Source organism: Oryctolagus cuniculus, chromosome 13, assembly GCF_051225735.1.
Source record: "Oryctolagus cuniculus isolate XC-2025 breed Fujian yellow rabbit chromosome 13, ASM5122573v1, whole genome shotgun sequence".
In the NCBI taxonomy this organism is placed as follows: domain Eukaryota; kingdom Metazoa; phylum Chordata; class Mammalia; order Lagomorpha; family Leporidae; genus Oryctolagus; species Oryctolagus cuniculus.
Window position 1 is genome coordinate 19604309 of NC_142879.1, and position 16525 is coordinate 19620833.

A 16525-nucleotide genomic window follows, 5' to 3' on the forward strand; every position below is an offset into this window, starting at 1 on the left:
GTGCCCACCGGGTCCACTGCAGGGCGGGGTGGTCTCTGGGTAGGAAGAAAGACTTTGAGGTAGGAGCCAGGGGGCCGTGGAGCCGGGGCTGAGTGAAGGAGAGATGGCTCAGGACCCAAGTGGGGAGCGAGGAGGCGCGGCCGGGAGGGTGTGGGACGCGCTGGCTCAGGCCAGCCGGGGATCAGAAGCCCACAGGCCCGCATTGTGTGCCTGTCACACTTCCTTTGGCTTTATTGCTTTTGTCCAGCACCCTATTGTCCGGCTTCCTTTGTCCCCGGTCAGTGCTGCTGCCTTTTATTTTCCAGCCAGCCTGGTTGTTTTCATTTCTTTTGTCTGAAGTTCCTGAGAGGAAGGTTTTATTTTCAGCGGTTTGATTAATTCACAGCTTGAGCCCAGGGTTTGTTTGTTATGTAATTGCTGCCCTCAGCTTCAGGATAATACCCCCTCCCTGCCTCCCCCACCCCCACTCCTTGCCCCCGGGCCCGGGGCCTGGCTCCTGCCCCTCCCAAGCCCGGATGAGCTGTGCCGCCTCCTGGAGGCACTCCAGGATACCCTCATGGCCCCCTGTCTGGTGGGAGGGGGCCCCAGGGTGGTGAGCTGATTTCTCTTTTCATCTAAGTGGGATGAGGCCAGCATTCTTAGGGTCAGGGAGTGCCCTTGGCCCTCACCCTGCCATGGTCCATCCTGGGTCCTGCGTTGAGAGTGGGTGGGCAGCACTGCCTAGCCCGATCTGCAGGGTGGGTTCCGGTGAAGGGGCCATGGCTATCTCACTCGGCTGTACCGCTCTCTGAGTTACTCCAGCCCGAATGCCAGCGTGTGCGCCCTCCCTCACTTGATGTGGTCTGTCCAGCCGCCTCTGCAGAGCCAACGTGGAGCAAACCTGTGTGTCCCATGCCGGCTGAGACAGCCGGCCTCAGAAGACGTTTAAGAAAAAATCACATCTGTACCCAGCGGGTACAGATTGCCATTCTACCCTAAACCGTGAAGCATAACTGTTTACGTAGTATTTCCATTACACTGGGTATTAGAAATGACCTAGAGAGAGGGGCGCAGCTTGTTACCCTGCTGCTTGGTGTGCTGCATCTCATGTTAGGGTCCTGGTTCAAGTCCTGGCTGTTCCACTTGCAATCCAGCTCCCTCCCACTGCACCTGGGAGGCAGCAGGTGCTGGCTCAAGTCCACAGGGTCTTGTGACCATGTGAGAGACCTGGGTTGAGTTCAGGGCTCTTGGCTTCAGCCTGGCCCAGCCCTGGCTGTTGCAGGTATTTGGGGAGTGAACCAGCAGGTGGAAGATCCCCCTCTCCCCGCCACACCCCATTTTTCAAATGCATTTTTAAAAGATAAGGTGTCGGGCTGGCGCTGTGGCTCAATAGGCTAATCCTCTGCCTTGTGGCGCCGGCACACCAGGTTCTAGTCCTGGTCAGGGCACCGGATTCTGTCTCGGTTGCCCCTCTTCCAGGCCAGCTCTCTGCTATGACCCAGGAGTGCAGTGGAGGATGGCCCAAGTGCTTGGGCCCTGCACCCCATGGAAGACCAGGAGAAGCACCTGGCTCCTGGCTTCGGATCAGCGCAATGCGCCGGCCGCGGCGGCCATTGGAGGGTAAACCAACAGCAAAAAGGAAGACCGTTCTCTCTGTCTCTCTCACTGTCCACTCTGCCTGTCAAAAAAAAAAAAGTGTCAGCTACACAGGAGGGTGTGTGTGGGTCACATGGAAATACCATGTGTTTTATAAAGAGAACTTGGGCACCTGCAGATTTTGCTGTTCACAGGGTTCATGGAATACAGGGGACAGCGTCACCCTGGTCCCACCCTTGTCTGAGATTTAGTTCCCTGTGGGTGGCTCGGAACAAACATGTTAAATGGAAAATTCCAGAAATAACTCCTAAGTTAGTTTTAAATTTCGCACCGTTCTGGGTAGTGATGAAATCCCGCACTGTCTGGCGTACGTCCCGCCTGGGCCTGGAGCATCCACCCCTGCCATCCTAAGTCCTGTAGTAGCCGCGTTGGTTTCCAGTTCTGCTGTCCGATGCCACAGTGCTGGTGGCACAGCAGCCCTTTTACTTGATAAGGGCTCGGAGCTCTGCAGCCGTGGTGCTGGCATGGGGCATGCTGGGAGAAACTGAAGCCCCGCCTGTCAGCCACAGGTAGAAGTCCTTGATCTCATAAGGAAAAAAACGCCTGTAGGTTGAAGTTGCCTAAGAGCTACAGAAAGAATGAATTGTCCGTAGTGTGGCAAAAAAGGAAAAAGAAACCCACGCTAGGTTGGCCGTCACATCTCAAACTGCCACAGTTGCAGGCGCCACGCGTGTCAAGTGCTGGGGTGGCGTGGGAAAGGCGGGCAGCCTGTGGGTGAAGGTGTGGGAAAAGCAGGGTTTACGCAGTGTGTGGTGTCAGGTGCGTCTGGGGTCCTGGAATGTGTGCCCTGCGCGAAGGGTGCCGCCCTCGTCCCGCCGTGCCTGCGGTCTGACACGGGACCTTTCACTCCCTCTGATTTCTACCGTGAGCCTCCCCTCAACGTGTAATTGCCGCCCGCTCGCCCCGCCTTGTGCTTCTGCCCAGCCTAGGCCGCTTTCCAATGTTAACTGCGCGTTTTTGTGGGGTACCCGGGGAGAGGCTGTGATAGTCCAGTCCGTGTACGTGGGGAGCCGATTTCCTGCAACGTCATTTTTTCAAGTTTCACGCCGTGCAGCTGGTTCTGGTGAGCTATGGCCATCTGCTGTGCCACCCTCCTGTGCCATGGGCCGCAGCACCTGTTCCTCCCATCCCACTCTTGTCTAGCCTTCCTGTCTCCTTGTCTGCCTCCGCTGAGTGGTGAAAAGAACAGAGATTTATTTCTCATCACCCTGGAGCCTGGGAAGGCATCGGGTCTTAGAAGCCACCTCATCCCATGGCAGAAGGTGGAAGGACTAGGGAGCAAGAACCCAGTTGGGACAACCTGCTGTCCTGAGATACAGGGCAGTGGCCTGTGCATAGGGGCGGGGCCCTGCTGAGCTGTTTTTCTCTCTCCCTCCACTCCCTCCCCCCTCCCTTCCCCTTCTCTCCATCTCTCCCCTTCCCCTCCACTAAGCAAGAGCCCAGTGTTCCAGATTAGATTTCCAACATGTCAACACTGAGGGGCACACTGCAACTATGTAACCGAGTGTTGGAGGCTCTTACTGCACAATGCAGCTCTACCTGGATCCCCGGCCCATCAGAGATTGTGACTGTGTAACAACTCTGTACAAAGCACTTACATTGTACAAGGTGTTACTAGTGGTCTAGCCTAGAGGGAAGCTGTGCAGGTCACACAGGAGACTTGAGCACTCAATTTTGGCACCCTGGGGAGTCTTGGAGCCAGCCTCCCATGGGTACCAGGGACAACTGCCCAGGAGCGCAGCTGGCAGTGAGTTGACAAATGCTTCCAGTGCCTTGAACTTTGCACTCACAGTCCTCACGCCCACTGTGAGGTTGGAACTCTGGTGCTCCCTTTACAAATGAGGATGCCATGGTGTGGGGGTGCTAAGCAGCCTTTGCCTGAGGTCACCTGGTTGACCCAGCACCCAAGGCAGAACGAACGCATGGTCGCACCTGCCGTGTGTTCTGTGAGGGAGGGTAGGCGTCTACTTCTCCGGCCCCAAGCCTGGTGTGGCCCTGGATGGAAGCCGCTCCCTGAGATGCTGTGGCTGCTCACTGTCTCATCACCCAGCCAGGGGTGGGTGCAGCACGTCCAGTCTTGGGAGCAGCTGCAGGAATGCTGGTGCTTAAAGCAGGGCTTGCAAATTCAAGTGGCCACGGGGGCCAGACAGAACAAGGCGTCAGAAACGGTTTTGTTGAACTGTTCATCTCCTAGCCTGTTATTCCCCTACTTTTGGTAGAAATATGTAGGCAACATTTTACTTTTGTCTTATCTTTACTATAAGGAAAAAAAAAAGCATCAATGTCTCATAAAGGGTAGTTGGTACTTGGCTTTCTTTTGGGGGTTAGTAGGGAGTGGTAGGAGCTAAGGCAAACTGGCCTGCACCTGCTACTCAATTATAGTGAGGTTTTTTTTTTTTTTTTTAAGATTGATTTATTTATTTATGTATTTGAAAGAGTTAGGGGGGAGATAGAAGTCTTTCATCTGTTGGTTCATCCCCCAAATGGCTGCAACAGCCAGGGCTGGGCCAAGCAGAAACCAAGAGACTGGAACTTCTTCTGGGTCTCCCATGTGGGTGCAAGGGCCCAAGGATTTAGGCCATTTTCCACTGCTTTTTCCAGGTGCATTAGCAGGGAGCTGGATCAGAAGCAGAGCAGCTGGGATTCGAACCAGCACCCATAGGGGATGCCAGCACTGTAGATAGTGGCTTAACCCACTATGCCACAGCATTGGCCTCAATTACCGCCGGTTTTTGCCACAACAGTCCCGATTTCTAGTTCGCTAGCTTTTGGCTTCTTAAATTTTGGTAACTGTGTGTTTGCACACAACACCGACCTCAGGGGTGGCGTATGGTGCAGTGAGTGGTTAAGGCATCACTTGAAACGCCCATGTCCCATACGGGAGGGCCTGGGTTCAAGTCCAGGCTCTGCCCCTGACTCCAGCTTTCTGGGAGGCTGCAGTGATGGCTCGAGGACTTGGGTCCCTGCCAGCCACGTGGGAGACCTGGATGGAGCTCCTGGCTGTAGCCTGTCCCAGTTCTAGGTGTTGGCATTTGGGGAGTGAACCAGCAGGTGGAAGATCTCTGTCTCTCTGCATTTCAAATAAACAGACGAGAGCAAGTTTGACAAACAGAGCAATCCCTGGGCTCCTGAGTGCACCTTGCAGCCGGTACCCCCACTTTGCCACAGGCAGGGACCCCTCTATTTAATTGGCAGCACAGCCTGAGGGAGAGATGGGCCTTTGCTGGTTTTTCTGTAGCCTCCTGAGGCAGGCTGTGTTCTGTGTGTCCAAGCCTGCTTAGGGGGCGCCAGGAGGCGCTGGTGTGGCAGAGGGGACACTCCTGCCTCTGCCCCCACCCCTCCAAAAGCATCTGTGGCTGGCTGCAGGTCTCACTCACTCTGTCCATCCCCCCAGGATGTCCATGAGGAGCCCCGACTCTGCCCAGCTGGCCCCAGATGGCGGCGGCACCATGGTGAACTGCACCATCAAGTCAGAGGAGAGGAAGGAGCCTGGTCATGAGGTCCCCCTGGGCGCAGCCACCGAGGAGGAGCCCCAGTCTGCAGACCCAGCCCGCGCGCCCCAGCCGCAGGAGGGTGCTGAGCCCCAGCCTCCAGCGCAGGTACCCGGCCCTGCCTCTGGCCTCGCCCCACGCGCCATCCTGGGCCTCTGCTCCCCTAGCTGGGAGCAGGTGCAGGTTCAGGTGGCAGGGACTTCTAGGGGCCGAGGGCAGGCCTGCTGAGTCCAGGCCGGGGCTGGAAGCCAGGTCACCTGCCAGGAGACTCACTCCTGCCCCACCCCCTGCCTGCTAGTGCCTGCTCCCCCGGTGTCCCAGTCCTTGATGGGGGATGGGGTACACGTGCTCAGAGTTCAGCCTTAGATTTGAGAAGAATCAGCTAAATTCATTCGCTGTGAAAGAACCTTGGGTTCCTCACCCTTATAGTGAGGGGAATTGAATTACATCATTGACACGGATCCTTGCAGCTCTTGGGAATTCTGCGATTCCAGGCAGGAGGTGGAGAAAGGGAACGGGTAATCAAAGCCAAGCCAGTGAAAATGAGGGTCTGGGGCTCATAGGAGGAATCTGGCCTAGAAGAGTGTATATGGTGACCTGGAAGGCTTCCCGGAGGAGGAGAGCCTCAAGCTGCACCTTAAAGATGGGGGGCTTAGAATAGCGAGGAGAAGGGGGGGCCCTGTGGGAGGCAGCGGCTGGAGTAGCAGGTGTACAAGGAGGCCCCGCCTGTGAGGAGCAAACCACACCCCGTGCGTTCGCTCCCGCAGGGTCCCGGTCCTGTGCCAGTGGAGGCACTGAGGAAGTCAGGTTCAGAGAGGTGCAGCGGCCTGGGGGGAGTCACTGAGCCTGCTCAGAGCCAGGTCTGTATCAGGAGGGCCCTGCGAGCAGCGGGGCCCCAGTGGAGTCCAGGGCCCCCCAGGTGAGCCTCTGGGGTGCCTGGCCCTCTTGCGGCCTGCCCCCCTGCACAGCGCCCCTCACTCTGGCTTGTAGGACTGTGGCTCTCCACGGAGTGATGGGTCCCCAGATCCCAAGAGACCTGCAGCCTTGGAGGCTGCAACTGGAAGCCAGAAGCTGGACTTCAGCCAGAACCTGAAGGAAGGTGAGGGGCCGGCCCAGGGAGGGGGGGCTGGGGGGGCTGGCCCGGGCCCAGGGAGGGGCGGGGCCAGGGCGTGCAGGCTTCGGCCAGGGTGGGCGGGGCCGGGCCCAGGGAGGGGTGGCCCGTGTGTGACCCAGCCCACTCCTCACACCCTCACTGTCTTGCAGTGGTGCCGGCCATCGAGAAGCTGCTGTCCAGTGACTGGAGGGAGAGGTTTCTAGGAAGGAGCTCTGTGGAAGCCAAAGATGTCAAAGGTGAGAGCGGGGCGGGGCGGTGGGAGATGCCCGAGCGCCGTTCCCGGCCGAGCCTGGCCGTACACACCCGGTCCGGAACGTCCTGGTGCCTCATGCCCGCCCCTGCATGGCCCTCGTCACTATGTGGGCCACTGGCCTCTTACTTCCCGGGGACCCTGTGGCTTCGGGCTCATCACTGCCCCTTCCTAGGGGTGACAAGTTTCCTCTCACCGCCCATAAGGAGTTCTAGGCCACCAGGCCCCCACGGAGTGACCGAGGCAGAGTTACAGAGAGGCAGAGGCAGAGAGAGAGAAGTCTTCCATCCTCTGGTTCACTCCCCAAATGGCTGTAACGGCTGGAGCTGCGCCAATCCAGAGCCAGGAGCTTCCTCCGGGTCTCCCACGTGGGTGCAGAGGCCCAAGGACTTGGGCCATCTTCTACTGCTTTCCCAGGCCATAGTAGAGAGCTGGATCGGAAGAGGAGCAGCCGGGTCTCGAACCAGCGTCCACATGGGATGCCGGCACCGCAGGTGGTGGCTTTACCCTCTATGCCGTAGCACCGGCCCTGGCACAGTTATATTAAAGGGTTACAGCCGGGATTCCTCAGAGTGACCCACGGAGGGGCTTTACCGCGAGGCCGATGCCTGGGCCCCACCTTCTCAGCAAGAACCCCGCGGGATGGGGGCCTGGGCCCGGGAACACACTGTGGTATCGGACAGACGCTGTGCTGCAGGGTGGGGACGCAGCCCGTTGTGCACTGGTTGGGGACCAGGCCTTCTGTCCATCAGCGCCGTTGATCCTCCTGCTAGCCCTGTGCCATGGTCATGAGGCTGCTGTAGAAGCGTGTGGAAAATGGAGTTAAAGAGACACATTTATGTTTTGAAATCTGCACATAGCTTTTCTATTACCCTGACCTTGTGGAGGGCCGCCTGTAGGCAGGGATTTTTGCCCCAGTTGGGGCTGGCGCCATGGTGTAGCTAATGAAGCTGCTGCTTATGATACCAGCATCCTCTGTGAGTGCCAGTTCGAGCCATGGCTGCTCCACTTCCGATCCAGCTCCCTGTCAATGGGCCTGGGAAAGCAGTGGAAGATGGCCCAAATCCTTGGGCCCTGGTCCCTCTTAAGGGAGACCCAGGTGGAGCTCCTGGCTCCTGGCTTCTGCCTGGCCCAGTCCTGGCTGTTGCAGTCATTTGGCGAGTGAACCAGCAGGTGGAAGATCTCTCTGTGACCCAGACCCATCTGCAAAGCCTGAGTGTGTCCTGCTGGCCCTTCTATGGGACGGGTGTCCACCCTGACCCCGTGGCACTGGGCACTCAAGGAGGTGGGGCAGAGATGCCCACACCGGCAGCTCCAGGGCCTGGGATCGGTGGGATGGTGGGGGCCTTGCAGGCCAGCTCGTCGTCCCAGCTCCTAGATGAGCCCCTCTAGGAAACGAATCACAGGTCTCCATCTCTGTGGCTGAGCCCCTAACAGGTGTCTGGGACAGAGCAGTTGCTCAGTGAATGTTGCGTGGACAGGTGCGTGGACAGCCTAAAATGTCCCTGGGGGCCCTTTCGCTGTGGAGCAGGGACCCAGGAGAGCCTGGCGGAGAAGGAGCTGCAGCTCCTGGTCATGATCCACCAGCTGTCCACCTTGCGGGACCAGCTGCTGACCGCGCACTCGGAGCAGAAGAACATGGCTGCCATGCTGTTCGAGAAGCAGCAGCAGCAGATGGAGCTGGCCCGGCAGCAGCAGGAGCAGGTGGGCCCCCGCGGCTTCCCTCGGCCCGGGGAGGGGCTCCAGGGCCGGCCGGCGGGCCTCCCACCTCCCCTGGCCTGGAGCTGCAGCGTGGGAGGAGCCGTGCACGGTTTCCTGCCTGGCTCTCAAGGGGGTGGGTGCCCCAAAGCGGGAGAGCCCCTTCCTCTCCCGGCTCCTCCTGCAGGGCCGGCCTCGGGCTGGCAGGCAGGGGCAGGCAGGGGCAGGCTGGGGCGGTGGTCCGCGCCCCCTGGCCCCCTGGCCCACGTGCCGCCGTCTTCCAGATCGCCAAGCAGCAGCAGCAGCTGATCCAGCAGCAGCACAAGATCAACCTCCTGCAGCAGCAGATCCAGGTGACGAGCGGGCACCCGGGGAGCGCCGCCGGCGTGGGCGCGGGTGCAGGCTGCCCAGGGCAGACCTGCTCGGGCCTGAGGAGGGGGCCCTCAACTTCTGCTTGAGCCCTCACCCCCACCCCTGGTTCCCTATTAATGGAGGGTTCCAGAACGTCACCCTCCCCAGCTAAGACTCGAGGGCAGGTACACAGCGGGGGTGGCGTGGGCTCAGCTGGGCGGCTCCTCGGGCTGCAGGGACTCACCCAGGCCGCGTCTCTAGCAGGTCAACATGCCTTACGTCATGATCCCAGCCTTCCCGCCGAGCCACCAGCCTCTGCCTGTCGCCCCCGACTCCCAGCTAGCCCTGCCCATCCAGCCCATCCCTTGCAAACCAGGTGAGTGTGGGGTGGAGGCTCAGCCACTGAGGCCGGGGAGGGAGCCTGGAACCGTTCATGCCCATTAACTGGCCGAGTGGCCTTCCTGGGCCTTGCTGGGGTCCATATCCCTTCTCTCTGAACGTCACTCACCACCACGGAGGCCTCCCAGGTGTAAGGGGACAGTCTAGAGTCCTGGCCTCATCTCCCCAGGGTACAGGTACCCTGCTGGAACGTGAACCGAGGGTCACACATCTCCCCAGTGCCAGCGCTGCCATTCCCCAACCACATTGTCCCTGCCCGAACCCGTCATTGAAATTCAGACAAACTGACCTCGTGTCAGACACAGCAGGTGGGGGGGGGGCGTGGGGGGTACGGTATGAACTTTGAACCCAAGGAGGTAGTCTGGGGAGGGGAAAATATAGCCGTCACCAGGGAGTCTGGGAAGGCTTCTGGAGGTGGCGTGTGTACAGCACTGGGTGGACTGGTCAGGGAGAAGGTGGGACTGAGGCCAGGCAGGGAGGTGCGGGCAGTGTGGCCGTGGCCGGGTCTGGGATGTGCTTGTGGGATGCAGGGTGCGCCTGGACTTTTGGGGAGTGGGTGTGCTGGGGTGGTAGGGAGAGGAGGGCGGACAGGCTGCAGGCAGGACCGCCAGGGGTGGCTGAGACGATCCCAGTGGCGCGGATGACCCCTGATCAGGGCGGTGAGGACGGAGAGGGCTGTAGGGTTACTGACTGGGAGAGGCAGAGAAGCCGCCACCATGGCCCCGGGAGCACGAGCCCCCCCTCCCCATTCCACAAGGGTGTCAGGTGCAGGCCTGCACCTTGGTGGGAGGGTGCACAGGCTCCCCCAGGCACCTCTTACTTCTTTATTTGAAAGGCAGAGTTACAGAGACGCAGAGAGAGGGAGAGAGGTCTTCTATCTGCTGGTTCACTTCCCTGATGGCTGCAATGGCTGGGGCTATGCTGATCTGGAGCCAGGAGCTTCCTCCAGGTCTCCCACGTAGGTGCAGGGGCCCAAGGACTTGAACCATCTTCTGCTTTCCCAGGCCATAACAGTGAGCTGGATCAGAAATGGAGCAGCTGGGACTCAAACCGGTGCCCGCATGGGATGCTAGCACTGCAGGCGGCAGCTTCACCTGCCACGCCACGCCACGGCACAGGCCCCCTCTCAGGCCCCTCATAAGGGTGCTGGTCCCTTCATGAGAGACAAGTTCCCGTGACCTGGCCACCTCCTGTCACATGACCTTGGGCAGTATAGCCTGTACTCCAGGGATTCGCGGGGTGGTAACATTCAGACATTCAGAGTGCAGCTCTGCCCCACCCCCCGTTCTTGCTCTCACATGTAAAATGCATCCCTTCCTTCCCATCAGCCCCCAGAGTCTTTTTTTTTTTTTTTTTTTTTTTTGACAGGCAGAGTGGACAGTGAGGCCCAGAGTCTTTTTAGAAAATTTCTATTCATTCGAAAAGCAAAGGGAAAGAGAGAGGTTTGATCTGTCAGTTTACTCTCCAGATGCCCACAACAGCTGGGGCCGGGCCAGGCTGAAGGCAGGAGCCCAGACCCAGTCCGGGTCTCCCCGGGGCCCAAGCGCTTGAGCCATCACCTGCACCTCCCAGGGTGTGCATTAGCAGGAAGCTGGTCAGGATCAGAGCCAGGTCCCAAACCTGGGCGCTCGGGTACGGGCTGCAGGCACCCTGTTGGCTGTGCCGGACACCTACGCTCCCTCCCTCCCCAAGTCTGAGCGAGTCCTATCTCAGGGTCCCTGAAATCAGGTGTGGGTGAGACGGGAGGGGCTGCTCCTCTGGAGCAGGGCCCCCAAGTCTGTGGGAAGCAAAACTGTGTTTGCCCTGTGAGAGCAGGCCCCGGCAGGCAGCCGTGAGGAAGGAGGTTTACCAGGTAGATGGGGGGGGGGGGCAGTGGTGGCGCCTGGGGCCTGGAGGGAGGTGGAGGATGGGGCCTCGCCCTGGCTGGGGAGGGCCACAGAGTGCCTTCTGGAACAGGTGCCGGGAGGTAAGCTTGTTGGCGGCGGGGCTGCAGGCTGCCCCCCAGCTGCTCTGAGTCCCGCCCTCCGTGGCTCACAAGCCTTGGAGCTGACCTTGCCCGTCTTGGCCCCGCCTCCCACTCTCTCGCTCATCATGCTCCCTCCTCTCCACCTCTCTGAAGCCACCTAGCCTGCAGGCCCCCTCCTCCGGGAAGCCTGCCCCAGGCACCCTAGCTGAGCAAAGTCCCCAGGCATACCGCCCTCGGGGCCACCTGCCATGCAGGTGCTGGTGTGTCCCCAGGCTTATCTCACCACCTGAACTGTCAACTCCTGGACACTGGGCTGGTGGAGGGTGAGGTGGGCTAGGCAGAGAGGAAGGATGGGCTGTGGAGTCTGGAGGACCCGGGTTCAAATCCCGTTGCTGTTGTTTACTGGCTCCTTGGGCAGCCCGTTGCCGTCTGAGGTCTTAGTTTCCTTACCTGCACCACGAGATGATTCAACAGCGACAGCCTCATCTCTGCCACACACCGTGAGTACGTGCAGGAGATGCCACGCACACAGTAGGCCTAACAAATCCTCGGCAGTTCAGAGTGGGCCAGGAAGGGCAGGAGCGTGGGGAAGCAGGTGCAGCCAGGATTTGGGGTGGAAAAGGCAGGGGCAGTGGCAGGCTGGGCGGCTCCGACCGAGCCTCTGCCCGCCTCCAGGGCCAGGGCCCTGTCCAGCGGCCTCCGCTGTGGTGTGCTCATCCGGGGCTTTTCTCCACAGTGGAGTACCCGCTGCAGCTGCTGCACAGCCCACCCGCCCCTGCAGTGAAGAGGCCCGGGGCTGTGGCCGCCCACCTCCCCCTGCAGGTACTGCCGGCTGGCAAGCCTGCTCTGTCTGTACCTCTCGTGGCTGCTCGTCTGGTCTGGGTGTGCCTGTCTCACCTGGCTGTCCCCTCCTCTCCCATCTCCTAACCTCAGGAGCCCTCCCAGCCCCTGAACCTCACAGCCAAGCCCAAGGCCCCCGAGCTGTCCAGCGCCTCCAGCTCCCCCAGCCTAAAGATGAGCAGCTGTGGCCCCCGCCCGCCCAGCCACGGGGCCCCCACCCGCGACCTGCAGGCCAGCCCCCCGAGCCTGCCTCTCGGTAAGCTTCTACCAACACCCTTTTTCCACCCACCTCCTTCCAGGGCCCGGGAACACTCCTTGGTGCCCTCCTTCCCGGCTCTGGCGTCCAGGTTAATAGAACAAGGGGCTGGACTGTGCCGGCGTCAGCGGCAGGGATGCAGGCTGCTGGTGGCACAGGGCCAGGGGTCGCAAACGGTTTCTAGCCCACAGGTGTGTGCGCGCCACCCCGCAGGCACAGTGCTACATCTCCCAGAGATGCTGACTAGAGGCGTGGCGAGGGGAGGCGAGTGTGGGCTCAACCTGAGCGCCCCCTCAGCACCCTGACCCCCCCCCCCCCCCAGGCTTCCTCGGTGAGGGGGATGCGGTCACCAAAGCCATCCAAGACGCCCGGCAGCTGCTGCACAGCCACGGCGGGGCCTTGGAAAGTGCCCCCAGCGCCCCCTTCCGTAAGGTACGGGGCTGTGCTCCCCCGTCCCCTTGGGCAGGAGTGGGTGTGGCCAGGGGTGGACGACGTGGACTTTGGGGAGAGGGCCAGGGTGGCGCCGAGGGGCCGCTGTATTCTTTGCCCCTGTCGACTCCAGGACCTCATCAACCTGGACTCGTCCCCAGCCAAGGAGCGGCTGGAGGAGAGCTGTGTGCACCCCCTGGAGGAAGCCATGCTGAGCTGCGACGTGGATGGTGAGGGCTCCCGCGTGTCCCCCGCACTCTGCCTGCACTGGCCCGTGGGCCTCACTTGCTCCTCTGAGGCGGCCGGGCCTCCCCCTCCCCTCCGAGGGGCCCAGGGTCTCTCCAGGGTCTGTGTTGATAATTTGCCTCTGGTTTCCTGCACACCCTCGTCCGGGGCTGGCGGCTATGGGAGCCTCCTCAGCGCCTCCTAGTGGTCAAGCAGGGCGCACCTCTGCTGGAGGACTCAGCCCCACCCCTCGATCTCTGTTCCCAGGCTCCCGCCCCTTCCCGGAGTCCCGGAACAGCAGCCACATCAAGAGGCCCATGAACGCCTTCATGGTGTGGGCCAAGGACGAGCGCAGGAAGATCCTGCAAGCTTTTCCGGACATGCACAACTCCAGCATCAGCAAGATCCTCGGTGAGAGCCGGCAGGGCCCTGCTGCGGGGGCCGGCCGGCTCTGCTTGGGGCTTGCCTGGGGCTCCTCCATGCCACGGGGGTCCCCAGGGGGTGTGATGGGGGTGCAGGAGTCGGGGATGTGGGGGCAGCTGGGTTCTGGGGTCTTGGAGCACTGCAGGGCACCTGTTCTTGAGAACTGAGAGAGAGGATGTGCGTGGCCCTGGTCTCTCCCTAACCATCGCGCCTACCCGCACCCTCAGAGCTGGCCCTGGCAGGGGACAGGGGAAGCTGGTATTCCTGGGCCCTCGGTGGAGAGGTTTCTAAATCCCAGCCTGGAGACCTCGGAGGGAGGGAGACGGGACAGACATAGACCAGGGCAGTTGTTTCAAGACTGGGCTCCTCCAGCGTCCACTGAGACAGCAGGTGTTCTGGGCGGGGACCCCGACTGGGTTGCTGGGGGCCTGGGGTGGCTGCTATTTTGTTAATGCAAATGAGGCAGCCCAGAGGCCTCTGGGAAGCCGCTGGGTGGTTTGGGATGTGGGCGGCTGCCGAGCCCTAAGCTGCCTTCATTGGTCCGCCCGGCCCTCAGACCCACACACGCGGGGCCACGCCCCAGTAGTACCTTGTGGACCCCTCCCGGGGCCCAGGCTGTCCTTGGGGCCTGCAGGGGGCTGGCAGGGGGCCTCAGTGCCCAGCCCTGACCGCCTGCCTGCCTGCCTGTCTCCGCGGCTGGGCCAGGCTCCCGCTGGAAGTCCATGAGCAACCAGGAGAAGCAGCCCTACTACGAGGAACAGGCGCGGCTGAGCCGGCAGCACCTGGAGAAGTACCCCGACTACAAGTACAAGCCGCGGCCCAAGCGCACGTGCATCGTGGAGGGCAAGCGGCTGCGCGTGGGCGAGTACAAGGCCCTGATGCGGACCCGGCGCCAGGACGCCCGCCAGAGCTACGTGATCCCGTGAGCAGGCCCCGCCCCGCGTGCGTGCGTGCGTGCCTCGGGAGTGCCGTGTGCGTGTGCGACTCCGGGGGCGATGGTGGCCGAGGGTGCGTGAGCCGGGGCACGGGCCTGTAGATCCCACCTGCAGGGGGACTAAGGACCAGGCTACTCACTCATCATGCAGGATTCCTAGCAGGACCACAGCACGCACCCCAGTGGCTTCCTTTAAACAGAGGTCTCCAGGGCATTTAAAATATACACTTTCTAAAAATCAGATTCATGTGCAGTCCTCCGAGAATACTCTCTGTTGCATGCACCCCTGGGCCTGGGTGTGCAGAGCTGTCTTCGGGGCCGTAGCTGAATCTGGCCATCGGGAAGCAGAGCAGGACACTGGGTGTGTGAGTCCTGGAGTCAGGAGGGGGGCGGGGTCGGTAGGAGGGCCCGCCCCCGAGGGGCGGGGCTGTGTGCTGTGACCGCGCCTCTTCCCCGCCCCTCAGTCCGCAGGCCGGCCAGGTGCAGCTGAGCTCCTCGGACGTCCTGTACCCCCGGGCGGCGGGGATGCCCCTGGCACAGTCGCTGGTGGAGCACTACGTGCCCCCGAGCCTGGACCCCAACATGCCGGTCATCGTGAACACCTGCAGCCTCCGGGAGGAGGGCGAGGTGGCGGACGAGCGGCACTCAGCGGCCGACGGCGAGGTGTGCAGGTACAGCGAGGACGACGACTCCGAGGGCGACAAGAGTGACTCGGAGCTGGTGGTGCTCACGGACTGACCCCGCCCCCCGGCACAGCCGGCCGACCTGGACTGAGTTGGTACTTGGCCTTGGATGTGCCTGGGGCACGGGCGGAGCTGTGCGCTTGTAGATAAATTCGTGAGGGAGACCCTTCCCCCACCACACCTCTGGCCTGGGTGGGCGGGGCCTGCCAGGTGCAGATGGGCCGAGGGGGCTGAGCCCCTGGCCAGCGGGCACTGGATGATTTCGTCTCCTGCGGCTCTGCCTACCTGGGGGTGTGGTAGCTACACCCCCAGCCCCCCGAGGTCACTGCTTTGCTTCCACTCCTGTCCTGGCTGGCCCAACACCGGCTCCTCCACCGCCTGACCCCGCCCTGCCCCTGGCTGTCCCTGTGTGTGCACATCGGTCCCTTCATTGCGCAAGGTATTTATTGAGTGTCCACAGTGGAGCGGCCGCGGGGTTCCCAGGGGACTCTCGCAGCTGCCTGGCTCCGTGCTCCTCTTTGTCCCAAACGGCTACCTCCTTGTCGGTCTCGGTGTCTCAGGTCCCGTGTTCCTGTGTGTGTCCTTGTCGCTCTGTCCCTGGGGGACCCCTGCCCCTCAGCCTCCCTGACATTCCCTCCCTGGCTCTGCCGGCCAGTTCCCATGGAACCATTTTTAGCTCTGCACAGCAGGGACCGTGGCCCAGCCCCTGGTCCCAACCTGAGTCCCAGGAGCGGGGCTGAGAGGATTCCTGGTGCCCCCCAGAGGCCGTGGCCAGGGGCTGCAGGGCAGCTGGTCTCCACTGCCCCCTTGTGGGCACGGAGTGGGGGTCCCCATTCTCAGAAGGGTGGGCTTCGTCCTCTCTCACCCTGGGCTCCTGCTACCCCTCCCTGATCTGAATCAAAACCCACTGGCACCTAACTCCAAAGATGTGGACAGCCCCAGCTTGGGGAGGGGGAAGGGGTGGAGTCTGTGCCTGCCCCACCCCCGCTGCCATCCAGGCTGTTTCTTTTCTATGACTGTAAACATAGATAGTGCTTTATTTTGTTAATAAGATAATGATGAGTAACTTAACCAGCACGGAGACTTCTGTTTTCTGATGGCAGAATAAAGATGACCGTTTCGGACCCTGGCCCTTGACTGGGGTGCAGGGTGGCCGCATGGAGCCCGCAGGCGGTAGTTAGAAGTGGGGTGGAGCATGAGGGTCAGGCCTCTCCTCTGGGCCTCACTGACCCTAACCCTGGCTCCCATCCTCTCTGAGGATAACGAAAGCTGTGGGCCCCATCCCAGAGCAGGGCTCCTAGACACCCCCCCACTCGTACATAAGGGGCTCCTGGGTACTCTTTGGAGAATGAGTTTCCATACTTAGAGGGACAGTCGCCCAGAGAGGACAGAGGGGACAAACCCCACAGCCGTCCGTAGGAGCCACACTCACCATGGAGGGGGCTGCCACGTGAGTCAAGACTCCCCAGGAGTCGGGGCCCTACTCTTTGACCTGGGGAAACGGGGGCGGGGGTACTCCCAGCCCAGGCACAGAGCCTTGGTCCTCCTGTCTCCTACCCTCCCCCTGCGGCTGGAAACAGCACTGGAGCCTGGTTGGCCACGCCTGCCCCCTGGTGGTCACCCCCAGGAATCGCTCATTTCAGCTCTCCAAACTCCTTCCTGTTGCTGACACCCTGGCTCCACCCCTCCGGGCCCAGGGGAGGCCAGACAGAGACAGAATGTCCCAGCTCTTAACGGGAAGGCTAGGCGGGAGCCTGCTGTCTGCCTCCGCAGTGCTGCTCCACAGAGGCCGAGGGTCATATCCTGGGCCAGGGTCCTGTGGCCAGAGCTC

The 16525-nt window shown here is 61.4% G+C and overlaps 1 protein-coding gene across 8 annotated transcripts in view; it reads left to right on the top strand.

Moving 5' to 3' along the window:
* Positions 1–15765, top strand: part of SOX13 (SRY-box transcription factor 13) — a 41711-nt gene extending 25946 nt beyond the window's left edge. For 3 of the 8 annotated variants that reach the window (XM_089311348.1, XM_089311349.1, XM_089311350.1), the window contains 14 exons: positions 5030–5234; positions 5894–5986; positions 6117–6225; positions 6390–6476; positions 8022–8194; positions 8473–8541; positions 8801–8915; positions 11641–11726; positions 11838–12000; positions 12323–12432; positions 12563–12659; positions 12922–13065; positions 13783–13999; positions 14476–15765. In XM_089311348.1, coding sequence (XP_089167474.1) covers positions 5030–5234; positions 5894–5986; positions 6117–6225; positions 6390–6476; positions 8022–8194; positions 8473–8541; positions 8801–8915; positions 11641–11726; positions 11838–12000; positions 12323–12432; positions 12563–12659; positions 12922–13065; positions 13783–13999; positions 14476–14749 — 1942 coding nt within the window. In that variant the 3' untranslated portion in view covers positions 14750–15765. Of the gene's footprint in view, positions 1–5029; positions 5235–5893; positions 5987–6116; positions 6226–6389; positions 6477–8021; positions 8195–8472; positions 8542–8800; positions 8916–11640; positions 11727–11837; positions 12001–12322; positions 12433–12562; positions 12660–12921; positions 13066–13782; positions 14000–14253; positions 14377–14475 lie in introns of those variants that run through there. The other 5 variants (XM_089311351.1, XM_089311352.1, XM_089311347.1 and 2 more) reach the window with 5 other exon arrangements.
* Positions 15766–16525: the final 760 nt, after the last annotated feature.